Source organism: Canis lupus, chromosome 5 (assembly GCF_011100685.1).
Source record: "Canis lupus familiaris isolate Mischka breed German Shepherd chromosome 5, alternate assembly UU_Cfam_GSD_1.0, whole genome shotgun sequence".
NCBI classification, from domain to species: domain Eukaryota; kingdom Metazoa; phylum Chordata; class Mammalia; order Carnivora; family Canidae; genus Canis; species Canis lupus.
In genome coordinates, this window is record NC_049226.1 from 39,122,360 (window position 1) to 39,148,860 (window position 26,501).

At 40.5% G+C, this 26,501-nt stretch overlaps 2 protein-coding genes and 1 pseudogene across 4 annotated transcripts in view; 2 read left to right on the forward strand and 1 right to left on the reverse strand.

The window, feature by feature from the left end:
* The window catches only part of TEKT3 (tektin 3), a 40,435-nt gene extending 35,059 nt beyond the window's left edge, over window positions 1-5,376 (reverse strand). Inside the window, exons 1-2 of one of the 3 annotated variants that reach the window (XM_038536949.1) lie at window positions 5,265-5,376; window positions 4,635-4,759 (exon numbers count right to left, since the gene is read on the reverse strand). The gene's annotated coding sequence lies outside the window, so the exon portion shown is untranslated. Of the gene's footprint in view, window positions 1-4,634; window positions 4,760-4,827; window positions 4,971-5,264 lie in introns of those variants that run through there. The other 2 variants (XM_038536950.1, XM_038536951.1) reach the window with 2 other exon arrangements.
* Window positions 1,204-1,550, forward strand: LOC100687368 (annotated as a pseudogene).
* LOC102156927 lies at window positions 4,838-15,302 on the forward strand. The gene is made up of 6 exons (XM_038538804.1): window positions 4,838-4,940; window positions 5,196-5,606; window positions 6,169-6,250; window positions 8,229-8,265; window positions 12,402-12,460; window positions 13,732-15,302. The coding sequence occupies exons 1-6, from the start codon at window positions 4,838-4,840 to the stop codon at window positions 13,784-13,786; spliced, it is 747 nt and encodes a 248-aa protein (XP_038394732.1). The 3' UTR covers window positions 13,787-15,302.
* The last annotated feature ends 11,199 nt before the right edge of the window (window positions 15,303-26,501 follow it).

Sequence of the window (26,501 nt, forward strand, 5' to 3'; positions counted from 1 at the left end):
ATCACAACAGACTAAATACAGTATATAGGAGAACCCAGCTGCTAAGACAGAAATCAAAAAAAAAAAAAAAAAGACAGAAATCAAAGAATTCTAATGGAGAAGAGATTAATTCCAGAAAGATTTAAGAAGATGTCTTGTTAGCACTTGATGACTAAAGGTGGGGGGGTGGGGGATGGTGAAGAAGAAGATTTGTCTGGGGTGACTGGATAATAATGCCTTTCATAAGAGAGGGGACTATCAGAAGGGCAGATAAGAACTTTACCATGTATGTAAAATAATGCTCATCTTCTCACTAGATATTCTTTGTTTCAGAAATATAGCTTTTTAATAAAGCATTTGAGTGGGATGCCTGGGTGGCTCAGCAGTTGAGGGCCTGCCTTTGGCCCAGGGCATGATCCTGGAGTCCTGGGATCAAGTCCCACATTGAAGTCTTCTATTTTTTGTCTCCCCTCTTAGCTGGTTAGTTTTAATTCTTTTTTATTTATTTCTTAGAAAATGTTCCAGGTCAGTGGTTCAAAATATTTTTAATCTTAGGATCCCTTTGTAGTCAAATAACCTCATATTGAGGATCTCAAGGAGCTTTAGTTTATGTGAATTGCATCTATTGATATTATTATATTAGCAAATAAAATTGAACAGTTAAAAATATTAAGTCTTTTAAATATAAGCATTGCAGCCCATTATATAGTTACGTAAATCAAAAAAATTTTTTAAAGATCTTATTTATTTATTCATGAAAGACACAGAAAGAGAGGCAGATACACAGGCAGAGAGAGAAGCACTCCAGGATTGTGCTCCAAGGAGCCAAAGGCAGTCGCTCAACCACTGAGCCACCCAGGTGTCCCCAAAGGCACAGATTCTTTTTTTTTTTTTTTTTTTTTAAGGCACAGATTCTTAAGCTGGTTTTTATAAAGCAATATTGAACTATATGCTATCTCAAAAAAATCCATTTTAAATATAAAACACAGATAAGTTTTTAAAAGTATGGAGAAAGATATGCCATGTAAATACAAATCAAAAGAATATTGAAGGGCCTATATTAATAACAAACTAAGCAGACTTCAGGACAATAAATACTATCATGAGGAAAGAGAGAAATAAGGAGAAAGATTAATCAAGGAGATATAATGATCTTCAATTTCTATGTAACCACTAATAGAATTTTAAACACATAAAGCCGCTGAGGAATGTCAACTATTCAACATGAAGGCGGAGGTCAATAAGCTGAAACTGATGTTCCAGAAAACTGACTCTGATCTGGATTACATTCAGTACAGGCTGGAATATGAAATCAAGAATAATCATCCTGATACAGCAGAGAAAAATCCAGTTACACTGTTAAAGGAATTGTCAGCAATGAAGTCTCGATATCAAACTTTGCATACACACTTTAACCAATTACTGCAGAGCAGAAAGAAACTAAGAACCACATTTTTGCTACTGTCGATAAGACTATGACCATGAAGCAAACAGACCTGGAGCTGTCACCATTCACTAAAGAAGAAAAAACTTCAGCAGAGCAATTAAAATCTTTCATGTCAAACTTATGAAGAAACTGACTTGCAAAAGGGAATTCTAATGGAGAAGAGATTAATTCCAGAAAGATTTAAGAAGATGTCTTGTTAGCAATAGATGACTAAAGGTGGGGGGGGGGTGAAGAAGAAGATTTGTCTGGGGTGACTGGATAATAATGCCTTTCATAAGAGAGGGGACTATCAGAAGGGCAGATAATATACGAATAAAGTTTAGCCAAAAGGATGGAATGGGAATAAAGGGATTTAAAAATATATATGCACACAAACTTAGTTTATAATTTCAGACAAGGAAGTCACATAACACTATTTTGTATCTGTTTTTGTGTAACTGGGATAACATTGATGTCCTGGCCTATCATGAAAGGATATTTATGTACTATCAGTCAGATATGAATTAGCATGCTTTGGAAATTAAAGGATAGAAAAAATATTTGTATTGCATTATATATGTATATAATTTTATATTTTTGAAAATTCTGATTATAGATAATAGTCACTTTATTGATGAGACTGCTAATATGTGATCTCTGGTCCTCCACAAAATCTAACTTTAGCAATAATAAATTGGATTTTCTGTGACAAAAAAATAAAAAATAAAAAAATAAACTCATAAAGCCAAAACTGATAGAACTAAAATGAGACATAGATTCACAACTATAGTCAGATATTTCAACACTCCTCTCCCGGTAATTGTTAGAACAAATAAAAAATTGGTTAATAAGTAGGCTACTTGAACAAAATAGCTAACTGTACCTAATTTACATCTATAGAATACATCACTCAAAACAGCAGATTATTTTGTATATATGAGATGCCAGATGTTAACTAAACTTATTGTGGTACCCATTTCACAATATATGTAAGACATTATGCTGTATACCTTAAACTTATACAGTGCTATATGTCAGTTTATCTCAATAAAACAGAAAGAAAAATACTTTTAAACAGCAGATTACATACTACTTCCAATTACACAGAGAATATTCACCCAAGTAAACCATATGCTGACCATTAAACAAGTTCTCAATAAACATAAAACACTGAAATGATACAGAATATGTTCTCTGACCATACTGAACTAATACAGAAGAATATTTGGAAACTTCTCAAATAGTAGGAAATTAAACACACTTTTTTTTCCTAAGTAGGCATTATGCCAAGAAATTTGACAACAGAGATGAAATGCACAAAATGCTTTAAAAACACAAATAACCAAAACTGACCAAAGAAGAAATTGATCACCTGACTAGCCCTATGGTAGTTAAAAGAGCTGAATCTAGAGTTTAAAATCTTTCCTCAAAAAAAACTTCATGCCTAAATGGGTTTGTTCATGAATTCTACCACTTTTAAGGAAATAATACCTCAGGTTTTTTTTTTTTTAAAGCCCATAGCTTACTTTGATGATGTGCCTTTTACAACATTTAAATTATTCTCTAAATTCTGAGTCACACATGAATAGGGCTCGTGCAGCACACACTAAGATCATTAACTGATGCTATCTATAAATGTCTCTTATTTGCAAGCAAACTTAACAAATTCTTTGGAAGAATTACTAACAATAGCTGTGGAAAAAGTCATACCCTAAGTTATGCAATTGTTTTTATTATACTTTTAGGCATGACCAAAAAGCATTTTAAGAAATGAAGTCAAATACAGTGTTTGGCTATATTTATTTAATGTGGAGTCAATAGTTATTTACCTACTGGGAAAAAATGCTATAATTGTCTTCTATAAATATTAACATGCTAAAAATATGATCAATAACACAAAGACTGTAGGTACAGGGAAGCTCCACTTATAATCCAAAAGATGACCTCAAGTTGGATAAACATATTTTATTAGCATGTTTAGGCAAGGTTTTAAAATCATAAATATTTTAAGGTATAAAAACCTGTGGATCACTTTCTACAGAAGACATGACAAGTACAGAAAGAAGATTTCTATGACTTGCTCCATATCTTGCCTCACATCACTGACCAGAAGAGGCTTGAAATAATCATATACAACTCCCCCCACTTAGCTCCTTTGGTTATATCCACCTAATTAGTCACAGTTTCAAACTGGGGCAGAAAGAAAACACTGCCCCCATACATTAATGAGGAGCAGATCTTTAAAAAATGTAGCAGATTTCAACATTTAAGCATTTTCTTTTTATGTGTATATTAAATAAGAATGCAGGAAAAGTTACATAATATATTTCTTCCAAAAAAATATTTAATATGGAACTCTCTTCACTGAAAGTGGAAAGAAAAAATAAGATACTTTGGAGATCTATGTGGCAGTTTCTAGCAAAGTTGAAAAAGCACATTCCCCATGACTCACCAATTCAACTTTTTGATATGCCTAGAGAAACTCAAGTGTGTACCCAAGAATGTAGAAGAATGTACAAGAATGTTTCTAAACATTCTTAAATTAACATAACATTTCTTACAATTTTCAGACAGTCTCAAACATACAATTTTAGACAGTCTCAACATAAGATTTCTAACAACTTTTAAACAGTCTAAAAGTTTATCAACAGAAGTAGGCATACATCATTTGTGTAAGTTCACACAAACATTATCACACAGCAGTTAAAATAAACAACCTAGAGCATGTAAAGCATGATGCCATTATACAAACTTTAAGGATAACACTATATATTTGTTTTTGGACAAATACATAAGTAGAGAAGGCATAAAAACATACAGAATATAAGTAAACACTGAATTCTGGTAGGTAAGTTCAGCTGGAAAAGAAGAAAGGGGAATGAGATTCCCAAGGGGTACATAGGAAGGAGATGTCATCCACAACTGAAACGTTGCTAGCTTGTTTGTTTAACTGAGGCCTGAGTGAGCACATGGATGCTTGGACACTCCACTTATTGCACAAAATATTTCACTTTAAAAAGAAAAGAGTAGGGACTCCTGGGTGGCTCCGTGGTTGAGCATCTGCCTTTGGCTCAGGTCCTAATCCCAGGGTCCTGGGATCAAGTTCTGCATCGGGCAGGGAGCCTGCTTCTCCCTCTGCCTGTGTCTCTGCCTCTCTCTCTGTGTCTCTCATGAATCAATAAATAAAATCTTAAAAAAAAAAAATAGAGTAGAATATTTTATCACAAACCTTGAAACACTTTGCCTAGGAGTGGAACAACTTGCTTTATTCACAGCGACCCAATATTACTCATTTCTAAAGTATGTATCTACAACGATCATAAGCATCCAGGGAGAAACATAAAGGGCCTTGGTCTAAAAAAAAAAAAAAAGGTCAAAAACCAAGTAAGAGCTTCAGGGTCAGAGGGAAACCGAACACCTGCCTTGATGGGAATGTCAGGAATTCTCTTTGGTTGGAACCCCTCCCCTTGGCCGCACTTGAAAAGCCGGCGGATGAGGCCGGACACCGCGCCCCGTGCAAAAGCCCTGCTCACTGGTGGAAGAAATCACGGAGTGAGCACAGGATCCGGGGGGCAGGCGCCCCTTTGCTCGTTCTGCATTTAGAAATAACTTCTCAATCCTTGAAAAGCGTCGGAAATGTAAGCTACGAAGGCGTGGGGTGGGGGCCTGTGGAGCGGGTACCCGGGGGTTTGGACGGTTTCTGCTTTGAGGGGTGCGAGCAGGAAAGTGCAGACTGAGGAACTCCAGGGTTTCCACGGCTTCACCCCGAATTCTGGGGTCAAACGATGAGGCCTCGCCGGGGAAGGGGACGCGGTCGGGGTCGTCCCGGCGGCGGGCAGGCGCCGACCGGACCACTCACCTGTCAGCGGCCGCCGGCGAGGGGCGGGGAAGGGGCGGAGAGCGGGAAGGGTGGCTGACCCCACCGACCGCCCTCCGCGGCTGCGCCCCCGACCCGTCGGCGCCGGCCCCGCCCTCCCGACTGTGACGTCAGCGCCCGCGGACCACTCAACGGCCGCCCCTGCCGGCTCGCTGGGAGCCGATTGGCCGGTGGGAGGAAGGGCGGGCGGCAGGAGGAACCGAGGGAAACCCTGCGGCCGGCGGTTGCCATGGACGCTCTCGCGCCTAGTAACCAGGCTCCGGGAGACCTGGCGGGTCGCGGAGGTGACGCGGGGAAGCGCAACCCAAGGGAGAGGCCGCGGAGGTAACCCTGCCGCTCCTGGGGGGCCTCTTCAGCGGCAGAGGGCTTGGTGGCCCCCATTCTAGTGCAGGATGCGGGCAAGCCTCCGCGTTTACACCTGTCTGCTGCCCAGCTGGGCTTCCCCACGGCGGCGTTATCTAGTGACCTTCTCCTCCCTGCTCACTCTAAGGGAAAGATTTGCGGTCCCCCCCCCCCCACCTCTTTTTCTTGAGCAAATATTTCCATCCACAATAGCCTCCACTAACTAGTTCATCCAGGGTCTGGGTCACCTGTCTCCTATACATCACCGTCCACCCATGCGACTTCCTTAACACCATGTGGTAGGAATTTACGTTTTACAGGAAAGAATTCAACTTGGGGAAGTTAACTGAAGAATGCACACGCACACACACACACCAGTATTGGACTGTAATAATGTAAATAATAGAAATCGTAGTTAATATTTCATGAACCTTCACTCTGTGCCATATACCATATTTTATACTAGGGCTTTACAGGCATAATCTCATTTATTTCTCTTACTAGCAATAATAATCTATTGATTATCATTACTTCTATTTTTTAGATGAGGCAATGCAGGTTTGGAGATGTTGGGTAGCTTGCTCCAGAGACACACAAACAGAGGAAGAGCCATGCTCTGAATCCGGGTCTGTCTGGTTTTAATTTCTACTATCTTTGCCTCTATATGATAAACAAATAAGCTTGAAATAAGGCATATATCAAAAACACAATACCAACTACGAAGTAGTAGCTTTAAAGGATTACACTGTGGCGGGCACTACCCTTCACAACCTTGAACTTCAACTCATCAATGCCGGTGTGAGAAATGTACTGCTGGCCCAGTTCACATTAATACCTGCTGGAGGCCTGGTGAGTTGCCTTATCTGTAACGACAGGTAAACCAGGCACTGGGGCACAGGTGCCCTGTTGGGAGGCATTAAAGTCACCTTTTATAGGATAACACCTCTAGTAAGGCAGGCTAGATAATTTCGATACCACCTGGAAGGGAGAATTAGTGGCCCACAGATCAGGATCCAATAGCTGGTCCAAGAAAGTTTATACACAACCTCCTCAAGTTCTGGGATCAGAGTCCTTGAAGAAGATGCTTGCTGTCAGCACAAAGGCCAATGGAACCATAAGATAAAGGGCCCAGATAGCTAGTGGTGGCCCACAGCTACTTTGTGAGATCTTTGAAGGTCAGCAGGGTTGTAATAGGGTTGTGGACAAGCTTCTGCTCATCCTGGATGGCAGAGAAGGAGACAGTGAGTGAGAAGCTTGCCAAAAATGAGCATGAGTAAGAAAGTAAGCAGAGACCCCCATCACAGACTGCTGCTTCTCTCCTGAGAACAGCAGCCCTGTGAGACTGAGATGGAGCCAGAGAGCACCTTTCCTCAGCTCTTGAGCATAGAAAAGAAAAGTTTTACTGCATTAGTAAGGTGTTTCCCAAAATGTGTTCCCTGGTCCATTAAAGAGGCTACTCAATCAATAATAGCTCTATAATCAAATAAATTTGTGAATTTCTGACATAAAGAGACTTAAATAGGCTTTCTTTAGCACAGGAAATCTTAGTCTTCAATGTGCCCATTTGTATTTTACCCCTGGATTCCAACCATAGAGTTTTTAAAACCAGAATACTTGTTAACATCTCCATGAACACTAATATTCCACAGAACACAGTTTGGGAAACATTGGCTTAGCATTAAATGTGTCTTAAAAATATGTTTCAGTGAGAGAAAGTAAAAGTGATATATGTGTCTAGCTAATTACAGACCTTCTCCAAAGCAGTGGAGAAGTAATGGGTTTATCTTTATATTCGGTGAAAGATTCTAATTCAGTTGAGGTTCGATGACAGCTCCCCATCTAAGTATCCTACCTAGGAGTGTGGGGATAGGGAGGAGGAGTCAAAGAGTGGCTCATGGAAAACTGATGGAAAAAGAACTGAGAGAGAAAGAGAGGTGAAAGAGGAGTATGGGGGTATGAGTGTGTGGGAGTGAAGGAGAATGTTTAGGAAAATGAAATAGCAAATATTGCCCGTAGAGCCAGCTGTCTCTAATCTGCCCACTCTCTAAATTCTTTTAATTCCATAATTCATTTTATGGCTATTTATATGGGGAAACTGGAAATATTGCACTGTAAAAATGTGAAAGTCTAAATCATAGAATAATGTAAGCTGTAAATTGCAGTCTAAAAATTAGAGAATAATGTAGATTCTTGAAATGTGTTCTTTATCACTGATTCTTAGAAATTACTTAGCAACAGATGCACAACATTTTACTCAAATTTGCACCATCCATATCAATGGCTTTGTTTTCCTTGAGCACTGTGTTGTCAGTATGTGAAGGCAGCAATGTCAACCTATGGACTGGATATTGGATCGACATTGACTTAATGTACAGAATACAGGACTCATGTTTACATGAGTAAACTCTGCTTCACAGAGGACTGATTGGGAAACTTGATTGAGTGTGTGATGCATTCGTTGAGAATTTTATCATTTACAACTGTAGCACAACAATATCAGCTATCACTGTTATGTTTTGCTTTTGTTACTAAGCTATTTGTAGGGGTGTGTATCACCGTCAGCCTTTTTTAACTGAATAGACTTTCTCATTGCATGAATTGCAGGGCACACCTTGTTGGGAGTACCTCCAGAGAGCCAAAGGTACATAGACTCAGCCTAGTTTAAATATCATCTTCTAACTCCTTTGTTTAGCACGTGAGGAGCTGTGATTCTAGAGGTTCCATGACATGCCCAGAATCACATTTTTTGCTGTGGCCTCTTGATCAAGTGGGAAATGATAAGCTCCCACAGGGTTTTCTTTCTTTGTGCTTCCATCAGAGTCATTATCCCATTATCATATATGTCTTTACATATCATCTCTCCCATGAACCCTAGGAGGACAGGAACGGTAAGTTTCCAGCCTTAGTCACAAGAATCATTTTGGAAGTCATTCATGCCATTGAGTGAAGTTGTAGCACACATCTTCTTTTTTGTCTTACCTGTTAACATAAATGAAGATATCAACCACCATCCAGGTTGGAACTCCCCTTGTTCAACTGCATTGAGAGGTTGGCCAGAGACAGAAGAGTTCAGCAAAAATCAGTGAAAGCACTCTGTGAAAATCAATTGGCTATCTGGAACTTAAAACACAGAGTATTGTATAGCTTATTATTATTTTATATATAAATTATGTGCTATACATCCTTTATATCATTAAAATATATAATAAAGTGGTGTATGTATATATGAATATATTTTTTCCCAGAAAGTCAGTTGTTAAATGTTTGTATTGCTGTAAGTGGGTCCCTGTTCCTATCTTTAGAGATTACTGTCTAGTAGGACGTGGGAAAACCCCCATGGTGCAGGCTCCAATGTGATGAGAGTCCTCAAAAGAGGGAACACACTGTCAGCCAGGGATTCCTAAATGGTTAATTTATAGATGATATGGAATATCGTGTAACTCTTTAAACTGAGGAGAGTTTGTGGAAATAAAAATGGAGCGAGCTGTAGACAGATGTGCTATATTTGTATCAGATATTTGAAATGGTATTTCTCAGTGATAAGAAAGTTGATTTCTTTTTGTTGACATGGTTGAAAACACTTCATCTCTTCTTAATACACTGGAAACAGCTGCAGTCTGGCCGAGTGTGAACTCTTGTCTGCTTTGTGATGGCTTTTGCCTGATTGATGCGAGCTTCTGTTGACCATTTCTGAAGGTGCCATACTGTAGACACAGGTACCAGATACTTGATGGCATCTTTTACATGCTGAACCTAAGTTTTCAACTCTGTTCGTTGTTGTTAGTGAGACAATATAGGCCGGACAAGCCATGACCACAGTGCCCTGGTGAAGAAAGCCTCTCTAGCTCATTCTTTAGGTGGCAGTAGCAGATGCTGTTAGTGCTACAATCCATGTTCCCTCAGATGCTTTGACCATTTTTTTTTAAGATTTTATGTATTTATTTGAGAAAGTACATACCCGAGAGAGCATGAGGCATGGAGAGGAGCAGAGGGAGAGGGAGAAACAGACTCGGCGCTGAGCAGAGACCCCCACCCCCACCCCCCACCAACCAGGCTCTATCCCAGGACCCTGAGCTGAAGGCAGACTTACCTGACTGAGTCACCCAGGCACCCCCACTTTGACCATTTCTTAAGCACAGCCTGTTGGTGTGCTTTCACTCATAGCAGTGGACTCTACATCTCCTTAAGGAAGGACCGCCTTCTGGCTGCCAGCATCAATTTTGCCAGCATAAGGAAAGCTGAAGTGTCTAGGAATTTGTGACTTGAGCCAACCCTTCCTCAAAGACTAATAAATTCAGGGGTATAAATACCCCCACTTCCCTGCCCATATTGTGACAACTCTGAGGGGTGACCTACCCTGTCTCCAGAGCTCCCCTACAGGACTGAACCAAACCTACCCTCCTGGAGATTTGATGATACCATAATCCTGCTTCCTCTGACTTCCCATCTAGATGTCTAGATATCACTTCCTCTATCTTTACTAATTTTTTTTCAAGGGAACACTTTCTGATAAATAATTTTTACACTAATCTTCAGGGTCAGCTTCTTGGGAACCCAACCTGTGGTGATGGCCATGCATTCTATGATGTGCTATCCACCACCATCAAGTGCTCCCTGGCCACAGTTGATTGGACCACAGGTGGGCACCTAGCTCAAAGGTAGCCCATCTGTAGTCTGGCAAGCAGACAGAGGTGGCTTAGCACAAAAGCCCATCTAACTAGATCCTTTCTCAGAACATTTGATTTTGTGCTATAAAGAGAGTAATTGAATTAACACATTTGATGTTGCAAAATTCTAGTTGAGATTCACAGATTTGGACAGCCAGGGAGCAACAAGATATTACTGTCATTGAGGCCCTATTACATCTTCAGTGACTCTCTAGTTTGCAAACATTTTCCCATTTCCATGAGATTTCTTATTTCTGCATGTCTCCTTCCTGTAACCCTCATTATTCGAGATAATCTGATCTCTCTATTTCCCCAAAGAGCCTAAAACACAAACTAGGAATCACCTCACTGGTGGCCCCAATTTTCTGGCCACTAATTGACAGATTCTTAAGGTAAAGTTTCCAGAGAATTATCTAGAAAGCCATAATGATTTGAATAGAAATAACCCGAAGACAAATTAGTGTTCTAGTAAGTTGAATAATGAAGATGGAAGGAGATACTGAAAAACTGAAAGGAGGCAGACTAGTCCTCATGCTTGAGGTAGAAAAAACATTCAAATCCTCTTCGGACTTCCAAAACCCCTTCTGTCACTTGCAGCAGCCAAGATGAAGTTCCCAAGCTAGGTAGGAGACAGATAAGGGAAAGACAGAAAAGTCCACCAACCAGGAGTGTGGAGGGAATGATATAAATCATAAATGTGGAGCCCTTTGGCTTACAGCTAACTCTTGAGCCTTTGGATGCCTTTGGTTCAGTGATGAAGGGACCACACTAGAATGGAAACTGAGCCGTGTTATCTGGGACTTGCTCCAGGTCTGCTCTATGGCTCGATTAAAAAGGAACTTCTGATCTAGTCCAGCTCACCAGGGCCCAAAAAAAGAGACAGGACTACAGGACAGACATCCTTGTTCAGAAATGGAAGTTGAATGACCTTTGAGGTATCAGGCCTGGTAGGACATAGAGGTGTGTAGTATCCATACTACAACCCTCCTTGTCAGAATGAAAGGCCAGAATTTTACAGACACAACCAGATGCAAACAACTAGAATTCAAGCTTGCCTGGAATCAACATCGTCTCTCCCACCCCTACCCGACACTTCTCTAGAATGCTCATAAAAATCCAACTGCTCTTCATAGGCTGATATTTAGTTCATCTGAGTCACAATACTAGACATCTTTGCTCTGCTAGAACATTCCCAAGTACTGAGCATTACACATCAGAATTGCCCAGAAAGCTTTTAAATTGCAGATTTTGGGGTCTCATCCCAAGAGGATTTGATTCAGTAAGTCTAGGGTGGAGCCTGGGAATCCATACAAAGGAATTTACTTGGATTTGAGCAATAATAACAGATTTTACATTTTGTTCAGATGATCCTTAAATCTTGGGGATTTTTTTTGAAGTATAATTGACCTACAGTGTTATATTAGTTTCAGGTGTATGACGTAACCAGGGCATTTTTAAAGGCAAAGAGGACATTCTGTCTCCTGATTTCCTTTGTTTGAGATAGATATTTCTAAACTTACATAACCTACATTGTAAACAAGTTGTCTTTTTTCTTGCTTGTGAATGAGATTTTTTTTTTTACTGGAGTTCAATTTGCCAACATATAGCATAACACCCAGTGCTCATCCCATAAAGTGCCCCCCTCAGTGCCCGTCACCCAGTCACCCCCACCCCCCGCCCACCTCCCTTTCCACCACCCCTTGTTCGTTTCCCAGAGTTAGGAGTCTCTCATGTTCTGTCTCCCTCTCTGATGTTTCCCACTCATTTTCTCTCCTTTCCCCTTTATTCCCTTTCAGCATTTTTTATATTCCCCAAATGAATGAGACCATATAATGTTTGTCCTTCTCTGATTGACTTATCTCACTCAGCATAACACCCTCCAGTTCCACCCACATCGAAGCATATGGTGGGTATTTGTCGTTTCTAATGGCTGAGTAATATTCCATTGCATACACATATCACACCTTCTTTATCCATTCATCTTTCAACAGACACCGAGGGTGAATGAGATTTTTTTAAGGTTACTTATGTTTCTAATTCAAATTAAGTTTCATTTTTTTTTTAAGTATCCAGGAGGAATTTTTTGTCTCTTCTGTTTCTCTCTCCCCAGGTTTGGGAGACCCATCACCAACATCCTTTGATGTCTCCCCTATATCCAGGAAGCCTCATGTGAGCATTCTCATTAGAGCTTTATTTCTAGTCTTCTGCAAACAGCAATTCTGGATGAACTGAGCAAGGGTGGAAATATTATCTCTGAACAGAGCCTACCTAAGTAGATCCATCTTCCCTCTGATTGATCAGACCCTGGCTAAAAGCATCCACATCTCACTGCCTTGAAGCTTCCCTAAGGAAGAGTCTTCAAGATTACAATGAAAACCAAAAAGCAAATCTCATCATACTCAGGAGACACTAATGCCCTCAGATTTACCCAATTACCTAGAGCCTGCTTACACTTATCTGCTGAGAATATATGCCTATATATTCTCTCTTATCTCTCCACCTCTCTCTGTGTGTGTATGTACATACATATACATATATACACCTGTATATTCTCTACTTCCTTAGAAATCATTTGAATCTAAAGTGAGAATCATCAACTCCACACTGTATCATTTCTTCTTACTTCATTCAGAACAATGTTTGAATTGTCAATCAATTCAAAGAAAAAGAGAAAAAAACAGTGAGCAACTGTATGATCTGTAGGCAATGCCAGTCCATCTCTCCACCCACCAGGACAAGAGGTGTTACAGCTGCCTATGAAAGAAAGTGCTTTCTTCCACCCTATGATTCAGTCACCAGTGCTCTGAGGGCACTAAGTGTGTCATCATGAATTTGATAAAGGATCATCTATTGCTTATCCTATGAAGGATACAATTCTGCAGACACCCCACTGCCATGGTGGCTGGTCCTCAAAAACTGTGTTTGAGTTGCACCTGTACCCTGTGGGTCAGACCACCAGTACCCATGGTCTACATGGATTACAAGTGTGCTGTCTTTAGCAGCTGGGATGACACTGGGCCTTTTGCCTCAAGCCTTGGAATGCTTCTGTATAACCCAAATACCTGCTTTCCTCTTCTCTATATGCTGTGATACAGAAGTGGTTGGGAAGCACTGCTCTAGATACACATAGGCATTTCTGAAGACCACAGTCATCTACCATAGTGACTTCCCACCCCTCCATCTGGGGTACAGCTAGGGAGATGTTTTCTACCTAAGGTGACCCCATGCCTGTTGGAAAGAACATAACCTCACTAATAAGACAGACCCAACTGGTAGTCTTGGTTTTGCCCTCCACTGGTACAAGACAGTGACCAAGTCATAGCCGCTCTGAGACTTGGTTTCCTTATCTGTAATGTAGGGATAGTAATACCACCTTCACAGGTGGTTATCCAAATTAAATGGGAACACAGATGAGATAAGAGCTCTCCTTCCCCTCACAGGAGCACATCACTGTTGCTACAGAACAAGAGAGGGGTGACGGCGGAAGATTCTTGAACCTCCACAGCCACACATGGTGGCTATTTTCTCCTGGCTTCCCCCTCCCACAGCAGCATAGCAGGAAGAGAAGCATCACATTATCTTGCAGCAGAAACATGGCAAGACAGAATTTAATTATATGTGGCTGCAAGTTAGCCACAACATTGGATGAGGTCATCAGTTCTTACAGAAAATGACCAAGGCTTCTTGAAAGGTGACAACTATTTTTAAATAACTAGACTTTTAAAAAAAAAATGTTTTCTTCTCTCCCCTCTCAGCTTAAGGCAGATTGGCCCAAGTCCTAATTTAGATCAGTGTTTCTTGTGAGTACTAGAGATTATCTTTCTTCCCCTGGTTCTCTATCCCTGGAGTTTGTATACACATCCAAGCACACAGCTTAGAAATAACAATGAAAATATATAAATTGGTATCTGAGACACATATACAGAAGCTTTAAATAACTTATTGGGTGCCACACTCTCTTGAGGGGGTGGTTAAGAGAGTCAGGAAGAGATTGCAGAGGACACAGTGACTCTACTATGGCTCTGAGAGTCGTTCTCAGAAAACGCAGAGCATTGAGGACGGGTGTTTGCTGGGTCTGGGACACCACCCGAAGTGTAACATAGCAGGTTTCTGCAGCTCAGTGGAGACTTCTAGTCTATGAGGCAAGCCTGCTAGACACCCTGGAATATGTTCCAAGGAGCATGTCGGCACTTAGGTGGTTTTAGGGCATCAATTTCCAATCTTCGGCTTCTGTACATACTCATTCCTACAACTGATCTTCCTTGAGGGGAGCAGGGTCAAGTGGTCCACTTGGTTCCCTCATCCTTTCACTAAGACCCTACGTACTTTCAAACACATGTTGGCGTCAGGTGTGAAACATCTTGGGGTGACAAACGAAGAGACAATCCAAAGGCTAGAAAGTCTATGACTGTAATAATTAGGTAATGAATTATTTTGCCAGTGTAGTGGGTTTTAGTTCATTTCCTACAAAATTAAAGGAAGTTTCAAATGGTTGTTCATCCATCAAATAATTTTTGATGATAGATGATCTTGTTATTTAAGGCATATCATTCAGAAGGAATTATATTTTAAGTTGAGTAACATTGATACAAGGATTCTTCTTTCAGTCCTATTTAATTTGTGTGAACAAAGTTTCTCAACACCAGCATCCATAAAAATGAGACATTGGCACAGACATAACATGGAAACTCAACTCAGTTTAGCAGTGACATGTGTACTAATAGTAGAATAAGTAAATCATGTCCCATCTATCTCATGGAGAGGTGTATTTCCAATAAAATGTTGCTTTGGGAGTTTAATAATAAGATAAATTTCTGTTTCTTAGGTCAATAGTATGCCAGTAATTAAAAGTTTGACATCTTTATGCTTGGAACCTTATTTGATGCTGTTATAAATGTTTCAAAATTGTTAAGTCTCACTTTTGTACATATTTCTGTTTTGTTTATATTTTCTTTTGTTTCATTTATTACAAATTTTGAATTGAATTTAAATAAAATAAAATTATGCTCTATGTTGGCAAATTGAAATTTTTAAAAGATTTTATTTATTTATTTGAGAGGGACAGTAAGCAAGCAAAAGAGAAAGAGCATGGGAACAAGGGTGAAGAGAGAGGAAGAGGGAGAAGCAGATCCCTGCTGAGCAGGGAGCCTGATGCAGAGCTCCATCCCAGGACCCTGAGATCATGACCCAAGCTAAAGGCAGACAGTTAACCAACTGAGCAACCCAGGTGCCAAGCACATTGAATTTAAATTAAAAAAAATTTTTTTGACAGAGAAACACAAGAGGCTGATCAATGGGAGATTTTCAAGCCCAAATACACATTATAAAATGCATTTCTGAGGGGCAAGCAGAATAGGAAAATGAGCTCAAAGAATTGATTAAAATTTCTGGCCATTAAGATAAGCTTGTTCATTTATTTTTAAATAGGTGATGGTGGATATCATTCGTTACGTATTTTACTGGATATATTAAAAAGAATGATGTAACAACTTTACTTTTAAATATCAGTATTGACAGTACATTTTGCAATTACTTAAACATAACTTTTTTGCACATCAACTTTAAAGAGTGCAAGAGAATATAAAATGTTTTAAAGAAATTTTTAAGATTTATGTGAGCTCCATGTTTTGAAGACTGTGGCTCTAATGTGCCCAAATGGTAATGATTTGACTCCTCCTGTCCCTATCTCCCAAGGAATTCCTGCTTCCATTTTAGCATTTGAACTCAAAGCTGCTCATCACTGTCCTATCACACAGGGATAAGCTTGGAATGATCTGTTCAGGAGGGAGGCACATTCTGGTATTATACTTTTTAGTTAATATCTTTCTACAAAAGGTAGAAATAATATGAAAAGTACTCTTTCCAGGCATAATCTTGAGATAAAAGAAGTGACAAAAATCAGAGCAGTTCCTCGGAAACACAAAACATCTGGGATGGAAGAAAAAGATTACTCCGGTAGAGGGGGAGGAAGGGCGGCCCCCACTTGTGCTTGGGCAGGAACTAGAGAGGAGAGAACAGAGAAAGGATGTGGAGGGGACATGCCAAGACAGAGCTAATCACAAGGCCAATCAGTGTGTCTCTCACCGACCCATGCTCAGGATCCCCAGGACTTACAGATAAACCTGCCCTTTATCAGTATCTCCATGAGTGAACCCCATTAGCTCCTACCAAAAAGTGGATATTGGTGCAAAAGCAACTGATTGGTAACAGATTCATCCCAATGTTGAGAAATAAGCAGGAAGTAGCAGCAGGAAGCACTGGTCCCCATAAAATTGGGGGTTTGGGGGGTGGGGGGCTTTGTTTTCCAAAATAGGCCACCAAAAGCAGAAGCTGGATACACTATAGGAAAACTTCATCAGCTGCACAGTGTTGCTATGGCCTGGCCCTGTTTGCTTTCAACGGGTAGAATAAACGAATGGAATTGTACAGACTGATGGCTTAGATCAGGTCAATGTCACAAATACACCATATTACAAAATCCTGGCTCTTCCTACATAGGCATACACACACACATGCATGTTCCCTAAGCACCTTGTGAAGAATTTTTGCTTTAACGTGGCTGCCTTCATGATTGGAGAGTTTTGTTCGCAGGTAATTAGTAATCAAAGCAAGAATGGGCCCACCCTTACCTAACCGGTGGCCACAAACTTGCTGCTCCAAGTGTGGTCTACAGACCAGCAGCAATGGCATCCCCTGGGAGTTTATAAGAAATGCAGAACCTAAGATTTTGCCTTTGTGACAAATCAACAGAATTCAAAGTTGTATCGCATGTCTAGGTGAGCTGTATGTATACTAAAGTTTGAGGTGCACTTGACAACATGGTACAGCTACTCTGAATGTAGCACAGATGAGATGAGTGTTGGATACTTGATATAAATTGCACGGCCCAGTATTTTTCTTGGGAATCAGAACTGAGAACAACAATCAGGGAAAACAATCTTCTTAGTTGTCATCCTTCCTAGTGTATTGTATAATGATATACTTATTGGACAAACATTTCATTTCGAGTGTCTGAAGCAGCTTGGATATTTGGTAAATTATAAATGTGTGTGTGCACATGCATGCACATACAAACATGCATAGCATGAAACGCACAGCACAAGGAAAGGAAACTACAGACCAATATCCCTTATGAATACAGATGCAAAACTCCTCAACAAGATACTAGCCAACCAAATCTGACAGCATACCAAAAGGATTATACCGCATGATCAAGAGAGATTCATTCCTGAAATTCAAGTGTGATTCAACGTGTAAGAAGCAATCAATGTAATACACTAAATTAATAAAACAAAGGCGAAGAAACACATGATCATCTCAGGTGATGCATAAAAAATATTTGACAAAATCTAACACTCTGTCCTGATAAAAACACTGAGAAAACTGGTACTAGAAGGTAACTTTCTCAACAGGAGAAAAGACATTTATGAAAAACCCATAGCTAACATCACAGTTAATGGTGAAAGACTGCACATTTTCCTCCTAATATCTAGAACAAGACAAGGCTGCTACTCAATATTGTACTGGAAGTACCAGAGAAAGTAGGCAATAAAAAGAGATAAAAGGCATCCAGATAAGAAAGGAAGAGGTAAAACTACCTCTCTTCACAAGTGACATGACCCTACATGCAGAAAATCCCAAAGACACAAAGAAAACCTTCTAGAGCAACAAATGAGGTCAGCAAAGTTGTAGGGTATGAGTACAACACACAAAAATCAGTTGTGATTTTATACACCAGCAATGAATAATCTGAAAAGCTAATTAAGAAAATAATTCCTGTGCAATAGCATCCAAAAATATAAAATACATTGGAATGAATTTAACCCAGGAGGTGAAAGACCTGTGAGTTGAAAACTGCAAAACGTTGCTGAAAGAAATTAAACAAGACCTAAATGAATAGAAAGCAGCCACATTCATGGATTGGTTATTGTTAAGATGGCAGCACCATTCAAAATGATCTAGAGTCAGTGCAATCCCTTTCAAAATCCCGATGGCTTTTTTTGCAGAAATGGAAAAGCTGGTCCTCAAATCCGTGTGGAATTTCCAGGAGCCCAGAATAGCCAAAACAAATTGAAAATGCAGAAGATGTGTAGAAGACTCATACTTCTCGATTTCAAAACTTTGCATAGCAAAGTAATCAAGACAATGCCACACTGGCGTAAGGAAAGATACACTCAATGAAATAGAAGTGAGAGTCCAGAAATAATCCCTGATATCTATGGCCAGCTGGTTTTCAACCAGGGTGTGAAGACCATTTGATGGGAAAAGGATAATCTCTTCCACAAACTGTCCTGAGTCAATACAGTATCTATCTACAGGCAAAAGAACAAAGTTGGACACCTATCTCATGCCATATACAAAAATTAACCAACGACCTAAATCAAAGAGCTGAAACCATAAACCTCTTAGAAGAAAGCATAGTAGTAAATCTTTACAACTTTGGATTTGGCAATGGATGAAGGAATTACTTTGTTTGCATTCTGATTGCAAAATTTTCCACATCTATAAAATTTTACTGAGTACCTTAAGAAACTTGAATTTGTTTAAGACAAGTGCTACAAAATAGCAAGTGTATGTTGAGTGGTCATACGTTCCACACAGGACAGTGTGCTTCACATGTATTATGTCACTAAAATTCAAAAGGGCAGTATTACAAAAGGGCAGTATTATTAACCCCTTTTTACAGAGGAGAAAAATGAGATTTTAGAGCTAAATTAGTCCATACAGAGCTAAGCAGTTACTACGTGATGTTGGTAGAATTTGATTCTACATCTCTCTGACACTTCCCAGTTTGCTTCCTCATAAGAAACTCGACTTTTTAACCTAGTGTTGGCTGTCTGGGGATGCTTGGCTCTTAAATCTTGGTGCAGTCCATCAGGCATGGCGTCAAGCATGGCAAGAGAAAGCACACCATCATCTCCTGTCTGGAACCCGGAGCAGCCAGCGTGGATTATTGTGGGGCTCCTTCTGACATGGGATTTCAAGTGGCGATGCTAGTCCAGAGGGGTCAGAGTGTGTTATTAAATATCACATGACCCAGAGCTTGAAGATTCTGGGTCAAACTGGAGGCTTTACTTGTTTTCCACTCAGATGCTTGTTTGATTAAAAATAACTGTAAGATTCAAGAACATGTTCTTGGATTTAAATATTCCTCAGCCATTAGAAACGACAAATACCCACCATTTGCTTCAACGTGGATGGAACTGGAGGGTATTATGCTGAGTGAAGTAAGTCAATCGGAGAAGGACAAACAGTGTATGTTCTCATTCACTTGGGGAATATAAATAATAGTGAAAGGGAATATAAGGGAAGGGAGAAGAAATGTGTGGGAAATATCAGAAAGGGAGACAGAACAGAAAGACTCCTAACTCTGGGAAACGAACTAGGGGTGGTGGAAGGGGAGGAGGGCGGGGGTGGGGGTGAATGGGTGATGGACACTGAGGGGGGCACTTGACGGGATGAGCACTGGGTGTTATTATGTATGGTGGTAAATTGAACACCAATAAAAAATTAATTTATTAAAAAAATAAAATAAAATAAATAAATAAATATAAGCTAATAGTTAACGAGAAATATGTTTAGTAGAGATGCCTCAGCCTCTACTAGGCCCACCAGCAGGGGTTCAGGCCAACACAAGAACTCAAGAAAAGTGACAATTAGTGTGTTGTTACTTAATTTGGTTTCATAACAGCCATACACATATCGACCACCCGAAATTTAACTTCGATGGTCACACAAATAAAGGAATAGTAGGCTTTTAGAACTAGAAGAAATGTCAAGTGGCTCTATTTTTCTTTCTATCTTATTCTGGTACCAACATTTTGTTCCACAGGAAGTGAAAAGTATATATACTTACACTTTTCTTCTGGAAAAAGTTAATCACTGACCTCTTCCTCTTGCTCTGCAAAGAATATTAGAAATCTAAGGAAACTCAAAAATTATACAGTTCAGTCTCATTTCTTTACAGACAAGGGAACCAAAATGAAGCCCAGGGAGTTTCAGCGAGTTGCCCAAAGTCACACTTTTGGAAGAATCTGGATCAGAACTAAGGTGCTCTGATGCCAGGGAACATTCCCCAACCCAGTTGAATGTTTTTCACAGAGCAGATGGAAGCTTCACCTCACACAGCTGACATCCTGAGACTTCCATTGGCCCTTTTTTCTCCCTCCCTCTCTCTATTAAATATTCTCTTACCTGGCTCCTTTGCTTTTTTCATTTCTACTTTTCTCTCCCACTTCAGTGGAATAAATCCTCATAGCCTATCCTATGTGAAAGTTTATGGTCAGTAAAATCTGTGATTCCCTATCTATCTGAAAATGGCATCAGTCGTCCCTCACCCTTGATTAACAGTTTGACTCAGAATTAAATTTCAGGTTGAAAATAATTTTCCTGCAGGATCTTGTCATCTGCCTTCCAGGTTGGTGTGATAGCACTGTGATTCCTAATACTTCCATATGTGATCCAGGTTTTTCTCCCCTTTTCTTCATCCTTACTGTTCTGAAATTTTATGTAGATTTGTTTCTTACACAGTTGTTGTTTGCTTATTTGATTTTTTACGGTACTGGGCACCTGGCTGGTCCTTACTATGTAGACTGCCATGTCCATCAATTCCAGAAAATCTTCCTGCACTCTTTCTTTGATAATTTTCCCCCTTCTATTTCCTCTGGAATTGGTGTTAGGTGGATTTTGTTTCTCCTGAGCTTCTAATGTTCTTACTTCTCTCCTGCTTGCCATTACTTTGTCATTTAATATTTACATTGTTGGAAGATCTCCTTGACCATGTACCCAGACTTCTTGTCTCATTTACTTTTCATTTCAAAAAGCATTTTTTTTAAGATTTTATTTACTTATTTATTAATGTGAGATACACAGAGAGAGGCAGAGACATAGGCAGAGGGAGGATTAGGCCCCTTGCAGGGAGCCTGATGTGGAACTCCATCCCAGTACTCTGAGATCACTACCTGAGCCAAAGGCAGACACTCAACCAGTGAGTCACCCAAATGCCCTTCTAAGAGCTTTTATTTATGATTCAAATCTCCCCCACCAAGAACAATGTTCTTGTATGAATGCAATGTCATCTTGTACCTCTTTGGAAGCATTAGCTGTGCAATATTTTCAGTTTCCTTCTCTTCCCAGCATAATTTCCTCCCTCTTTTCTTCTGTTCATTTTGGGCACTTGTGTCAATGGTTGATGATCATTGGCTGTCCATTCATATTTCAGAGCGAGACATCGAGAAGGCGATTAGGAGCTCCAAGTATGTGAACACATTCGTCAGCCAATGGCCTCCACACTTGGACTCCTCCAGATTTCACTGTGTGGACCTGTTTTCTCTGGGGAAGAATCCCCAAACCCTCACCCTTGTGCAGCTGCTGGCACTGTGTGAGCAGAGCATCATCTCTCTAAAATAAATAAATCTTTTTTTATTTATTTTTTAATAATAAATTTATTTTTTATTGGTGTTCAATTTGCCAACATACAGAATAATACCCAGTGCTCATCCTGTCAAGTGTCCCCCTCAGTGTCCATCACCCATTCACACCCACCCCCCGCCCTCCTCCCCTTCCACCACCCCTAGTTCGTTTCCCAGAGTTTTTTTAAATGACATTTGGGACTTTGGATCTCCAGATCTCTTCCCTTTTGTCTTATTCTTTCATCTTCTTCTTTTACAGTATAAAAATCCAGAACATAGAAGCATTATTCACAATAGGCAAAAGGTGACACAACCCAAGTGTTCTTCAGTGGATGAATGGATAAGCAAAATGGGGCATATTCATACAATGGAATGTTATTCGGCCTTTCATGAGGAGGAAATTCTGGTACAGGCTACAGTATGGATTAACCATGTAGACATTACTTAAGGGAAAATAAGCCAGTCACAAAAAGACAAATACTAGATATTCTACTTGTATAAAGTCCCCAAAGGAGTCAAATTTATAGAGACAGGAAGTAGAATGGTGGCTTCTAGGAGCTGGAGGAAAAAGGAAATGGGACATTCATGTTGAATAGAGAGAGAATTTCAGTTTCATGAGATGAAAACAGTTCTGGAGACAGATGGTAGTGATGATTGCACAAGAGTATGAATGCTTAATGCTGCTAACATGGCTAGAATGTAAACTGTATGTATATTTTACCATATTTTTAATTTTAATTTAAAAATTTATTTTCTTTTTTTAAGATTTTTAAATTTTGTTTTAGAGAGAGAAAGCTCAAGGGGGGGGGACAGAGCGAGAGAGAGAGTTTCAAGCAGACTCTGTACTGAGCACAGAGCCCAGTACAAGCCCAGGGCTTGATCTCATTGCCCTGGGATCAAGAGTGGGATGCTTAAATGACTGAGCCCCCCAGGCTCCCCTCATATTTTTCTAAATCAGAGAGAATTTCTTGGTTCAACTGTTTGAATCACAGATTTATTTTTCACATTAGTTATTTATTCTATGTATAAAAGTTTTAAAAATTATCTTCTTTTAAATGTATAGAATTTCTATTTGGATTTTTTTTTTTTTACATCAGCTGTTCTTATGGTGATCATCCAATTTATCCATCATAAGACATCAATTAATTAGTTAATCTTTATTTTAAAGTATTTTTCTGTTTTTACTTATTTCCTTAGAGGATGATTTCCCACACACATCCTATTATAATCAATGGTTGTCTTTCTGATGTATATTTGTCTGGAATGGTTGTTCTTTTTTCTTTTTAAGATTTTCTTTATTTATTCATGAGAGACACAGAGAGAGGGGCAGAGAATAAGCAGAGGGAAAAGCAGACTCCCTGTGGGGACCCTGATGTGGGACTGAATCCCAGGACCCCAGGACCATGCCCTGAGCCAAAGGCAGATGCTCAACCACTGAGCCACTCAGGTGCCCTGGAATGGTTGTTCTTATGCTTCCTTTTGTATTGAGGATTCCCTCCTTGTCTGTCTATGAAGGGGTTTATTTTCACTGCACTTTGCTCTTGGTGATTGTAAGGTGAGGTTTTCTGGCTTGGGCAGGCCTCCATCCTTCTTCAGGTTCAATAGCGTCTGGAGGTACCTCCTTCCCTCTTAGTACCCAATGCTCACTCTAACTATCTGAGTCAGGGTGCAAAAGTTATTGCTTCGGAAGTACGAGCTGGGGGAAAGGGCTGCTGGACTTTCAAATGCAGCTCCCAAGTTATGTCCCCAAGGAGAGCCCAGCAGTCCTATCTGTATCTGGGCTTTCACATGAAGACTGGGCACAGGGCTTCCTCCCACCACTCACAGCCTTTCACCACATGTCCTCCGGATGGCTTTTCTGCTGTTCTGTCTTCCCCTCCATCTTCAGAAAGTCCTCCATCCTTATTGACTCATGGAACGCAACCTTCTGTTTTTCGTGCTGTTATGGATTTATGACTTCACAAAACCTTCACATAGGAGTTCAGTCCACCTCCTTTGCCATGCCCTTCATTTGTTCTTCTTTTTAAAAACTTCCTTGGGGGAGGGCCATGTTTCTTCTTAGGTCCACACCCAGCCTATGGATGTGATATGTTTGAATGGTTTTAATACATTTGAATAATATGTTTGACTGGTTTTCCACACCTGGGCTGGGCCCACAGAGTCTGTCACAGCTGCACATGCCCAGATGGACAAAAGGGATCCTTGTGACCAGCCGAAGGTGTTTTCCTCCACAGGGTGCTAGGTGAATTAAGCCTGTCGTTTGTCACATACCACAGCCTCACAAGCACTTCCCTGGGAGTGCAGGAGACCAAGGTGCTGTGCTCTGTGGCTGCAAAAAGACCACAGAGTGGAAACACTGGCTGTTTTGATACCAATGCCATAAAGAATCAATGCACAACCATGGAGTAGAGAGAGACATAGGCGTCCTTTTGTTCAGCAGCAATTAGTGCATTCCAGTAGAGCCAGTTCTGGGCAGGGGGCAGAGGGAGTAGCCACAAAATGGCCTTTGTCCCAACTCCTCATAAAAAATTCCAGCCAGTGGGAGTGAGCACAGGCACAGTCCAGAGTGTCGATTGTAGATGTCTCGGATCTTGGCTTTTACGGTGAAACTATTCCAGGAATTCATGGAGCGTGGTCTATCGAAGGAGGAGGAAAGCAAACACCCTCTCAAGAGAAGGTGCCACTTTCAGAAGAGTTGGTTTTAGGATCAAGAACTTACTAAGCACTGGATCTCTAGAAAGCTAGGAGGGTTATTTTCTTAATAGCATATGGATGCAGCCACCCAAAGACATCTTTCCCTCTTCACTCAACCCTATTCCCACCCCCAGTTCCCTCATGCACACATAGAAATAAGTGTTTGGCCGTTTTGATTCTCATTTAGGTAATCCTAAAACTTTGGTACACGATTCTAATTGTAGACCTACATGGAACAACTTGCTCCTTAGGTAGGTATCCTCAAGTTAGAACTGGGAATACTGAAGATACAGGAGGTTAAGTAGCTGGATGAATGTTACCTGTAAGGACTGAAATTTTATTTTTTTAAAAGATGTTATTTATTTATGTATTCATTAAGACACAGAGAGAGGCAGAGGCATAGGCAGAGGGAGAAGCAGGCTCCCTGTGGGGAGACTGATGTGAGACTCGATCCTAGGACCCTGGGATCATGGCCTGAGCCAAAGGCAGATGCTCAACCACTGAGCCACCCGGTGTCCCAAGGACTGAAATTTTAATCCAGATCTGTCTACCTGAATTCTCTGTATACCAGGTCTACCACATAGAAGACCATGTGGCTGAAGAGATATATTGACACAGCAGTATGTCACCGGCCTCCAGACCTGCCCTCACTATTCACCTGTAAGGTACAAGGTGAACACATCTCTGTGCTTTGCTTTTCTCAGCTTTATAGTGGGCATGCTGACAGTGCCTCAGTCATAGAACTTCAGCAGCACTAAATGATGGGCAATGTGGTGTACTTAGCATAGTACCTGGCCCTTAGTAATCAGCCAATGAACCTATTTTCATTATGTCAAGGGCCACAGAATAAGAACCTATCCAGGATCAGTGAGCTATGCTTGGGAAGATTCTTGCAGCTCAGGGGGATTTGCACTGATGCACCCATTTTTAGTATCTTCTGGGACTAATCATATGCATTCAGAAAGCAGCTGGCTGGATTAATGGTGCAGTTTTAGCCACTCGAACATTAACTGAGTTCGGATGTCTTAACTGCTGATCACCTCTGGGTTGGGTAGAGGAGATGGATGGGAGACATCCTACTGTCCAATCTAGCTAGGACACAGTAGATTCTTTTTTTCCCAAGGAAATAGTATTCATTCCATCAAATCCAGGGAGACAGTGTGCTAACAAGAATCCTGAATGGAAGTCATGGGATCTAGACCTGAGGCTACCTCATCCACTAGCTGGTGGGGCCCAGTGGGGGGACACGACTCTAATTTCTTTATCTACACAAAGAAGAAATAACTAAATCACATCTGATTTTTTTTATTTTTATTTATTTATGATAGTCACACAGAGAGAGAGAGAGAGAGAGGCAGAGACATAGGCAGAGGGAGAAGCAGGCTCCATGCACCGGGAGCCCGACGTGGGATTCGATCCCGGGTCTCCAGGATCGTGCCCTGGGCCAAAGGCAGGCGCTAAACCGCTGCGCCACCCAGGGATCCCTCACATCTGATTTTTTAAATCACTCTAAATGTATATTTCTGCAGCTTTACTTCTTTTTCTCAAGGTCAGACTCCAGCCAACCACCACAAAAAACATGAGCACATCTGGAGCACCTGGGTGGCATAGTAGTTGAATGTCTGCCTTTGGCTTACGTCGTGATCCTGGGGTCCTGGGATCCAGTCCCACATCAGGCTTCCTATGGGGAGTTTGCTTCTCCTTCTGCCTGTGTCTCTGCCCTCTCTCTCTCTGTATCTCTCATAAATAAATAAATACATGAAATCTTTTAAAGAAATAAATGAGCACATCCAAACCTTCAAATGATATGTGGTCATTTCAAGTGAAGTGAACCAACTCTGGGTGATCAAACCTGAAACAGTAAGAGCAAACCTTGTGCAAAATAAGTAATCATAAGACACACTCAGGCCCTAACTTGGTGATAAACACCTTCTTGCCCTTGTATAGGACATTTTTTGTGTGTTCCTACTCTATTGGTTCATTTCCACTGGACTTCAGAATATAATTTAATGTTTATGAAGTCTGGAACTTTTTATCATTGGAAGGGTGGGAAAAGGGTGTGGGTTTAACATAGACACTAGGAATCACTTCACTGGTCTGTCTCA

Excerpts from the sequence above, each read along its gene's own strand:
- LOC102156927 (XM_038538804.1), top strand. The coding sequence starts at position 4,838 with ATGTCAGGAATTCTCTTTGGTTGGAACCCCTCCCCTTGGCCGCACTTG. Across the intron at positions 4,941-5,195 it reads TGCAAAAGCCCTGCTCACTG|GCCTCGCCGGGGAAGGGGAC; the intron begins GTGGAAGAAATC and ends TCAAACGATGAG. Across the intron at positions 6,251-8,228 it reads GAGCCATGCTCTGAATCCGG|GGCACACCTTGTTGGGAGTA; the intron begins GTCTGTCTGGTT and ends CATGAATTGCAG.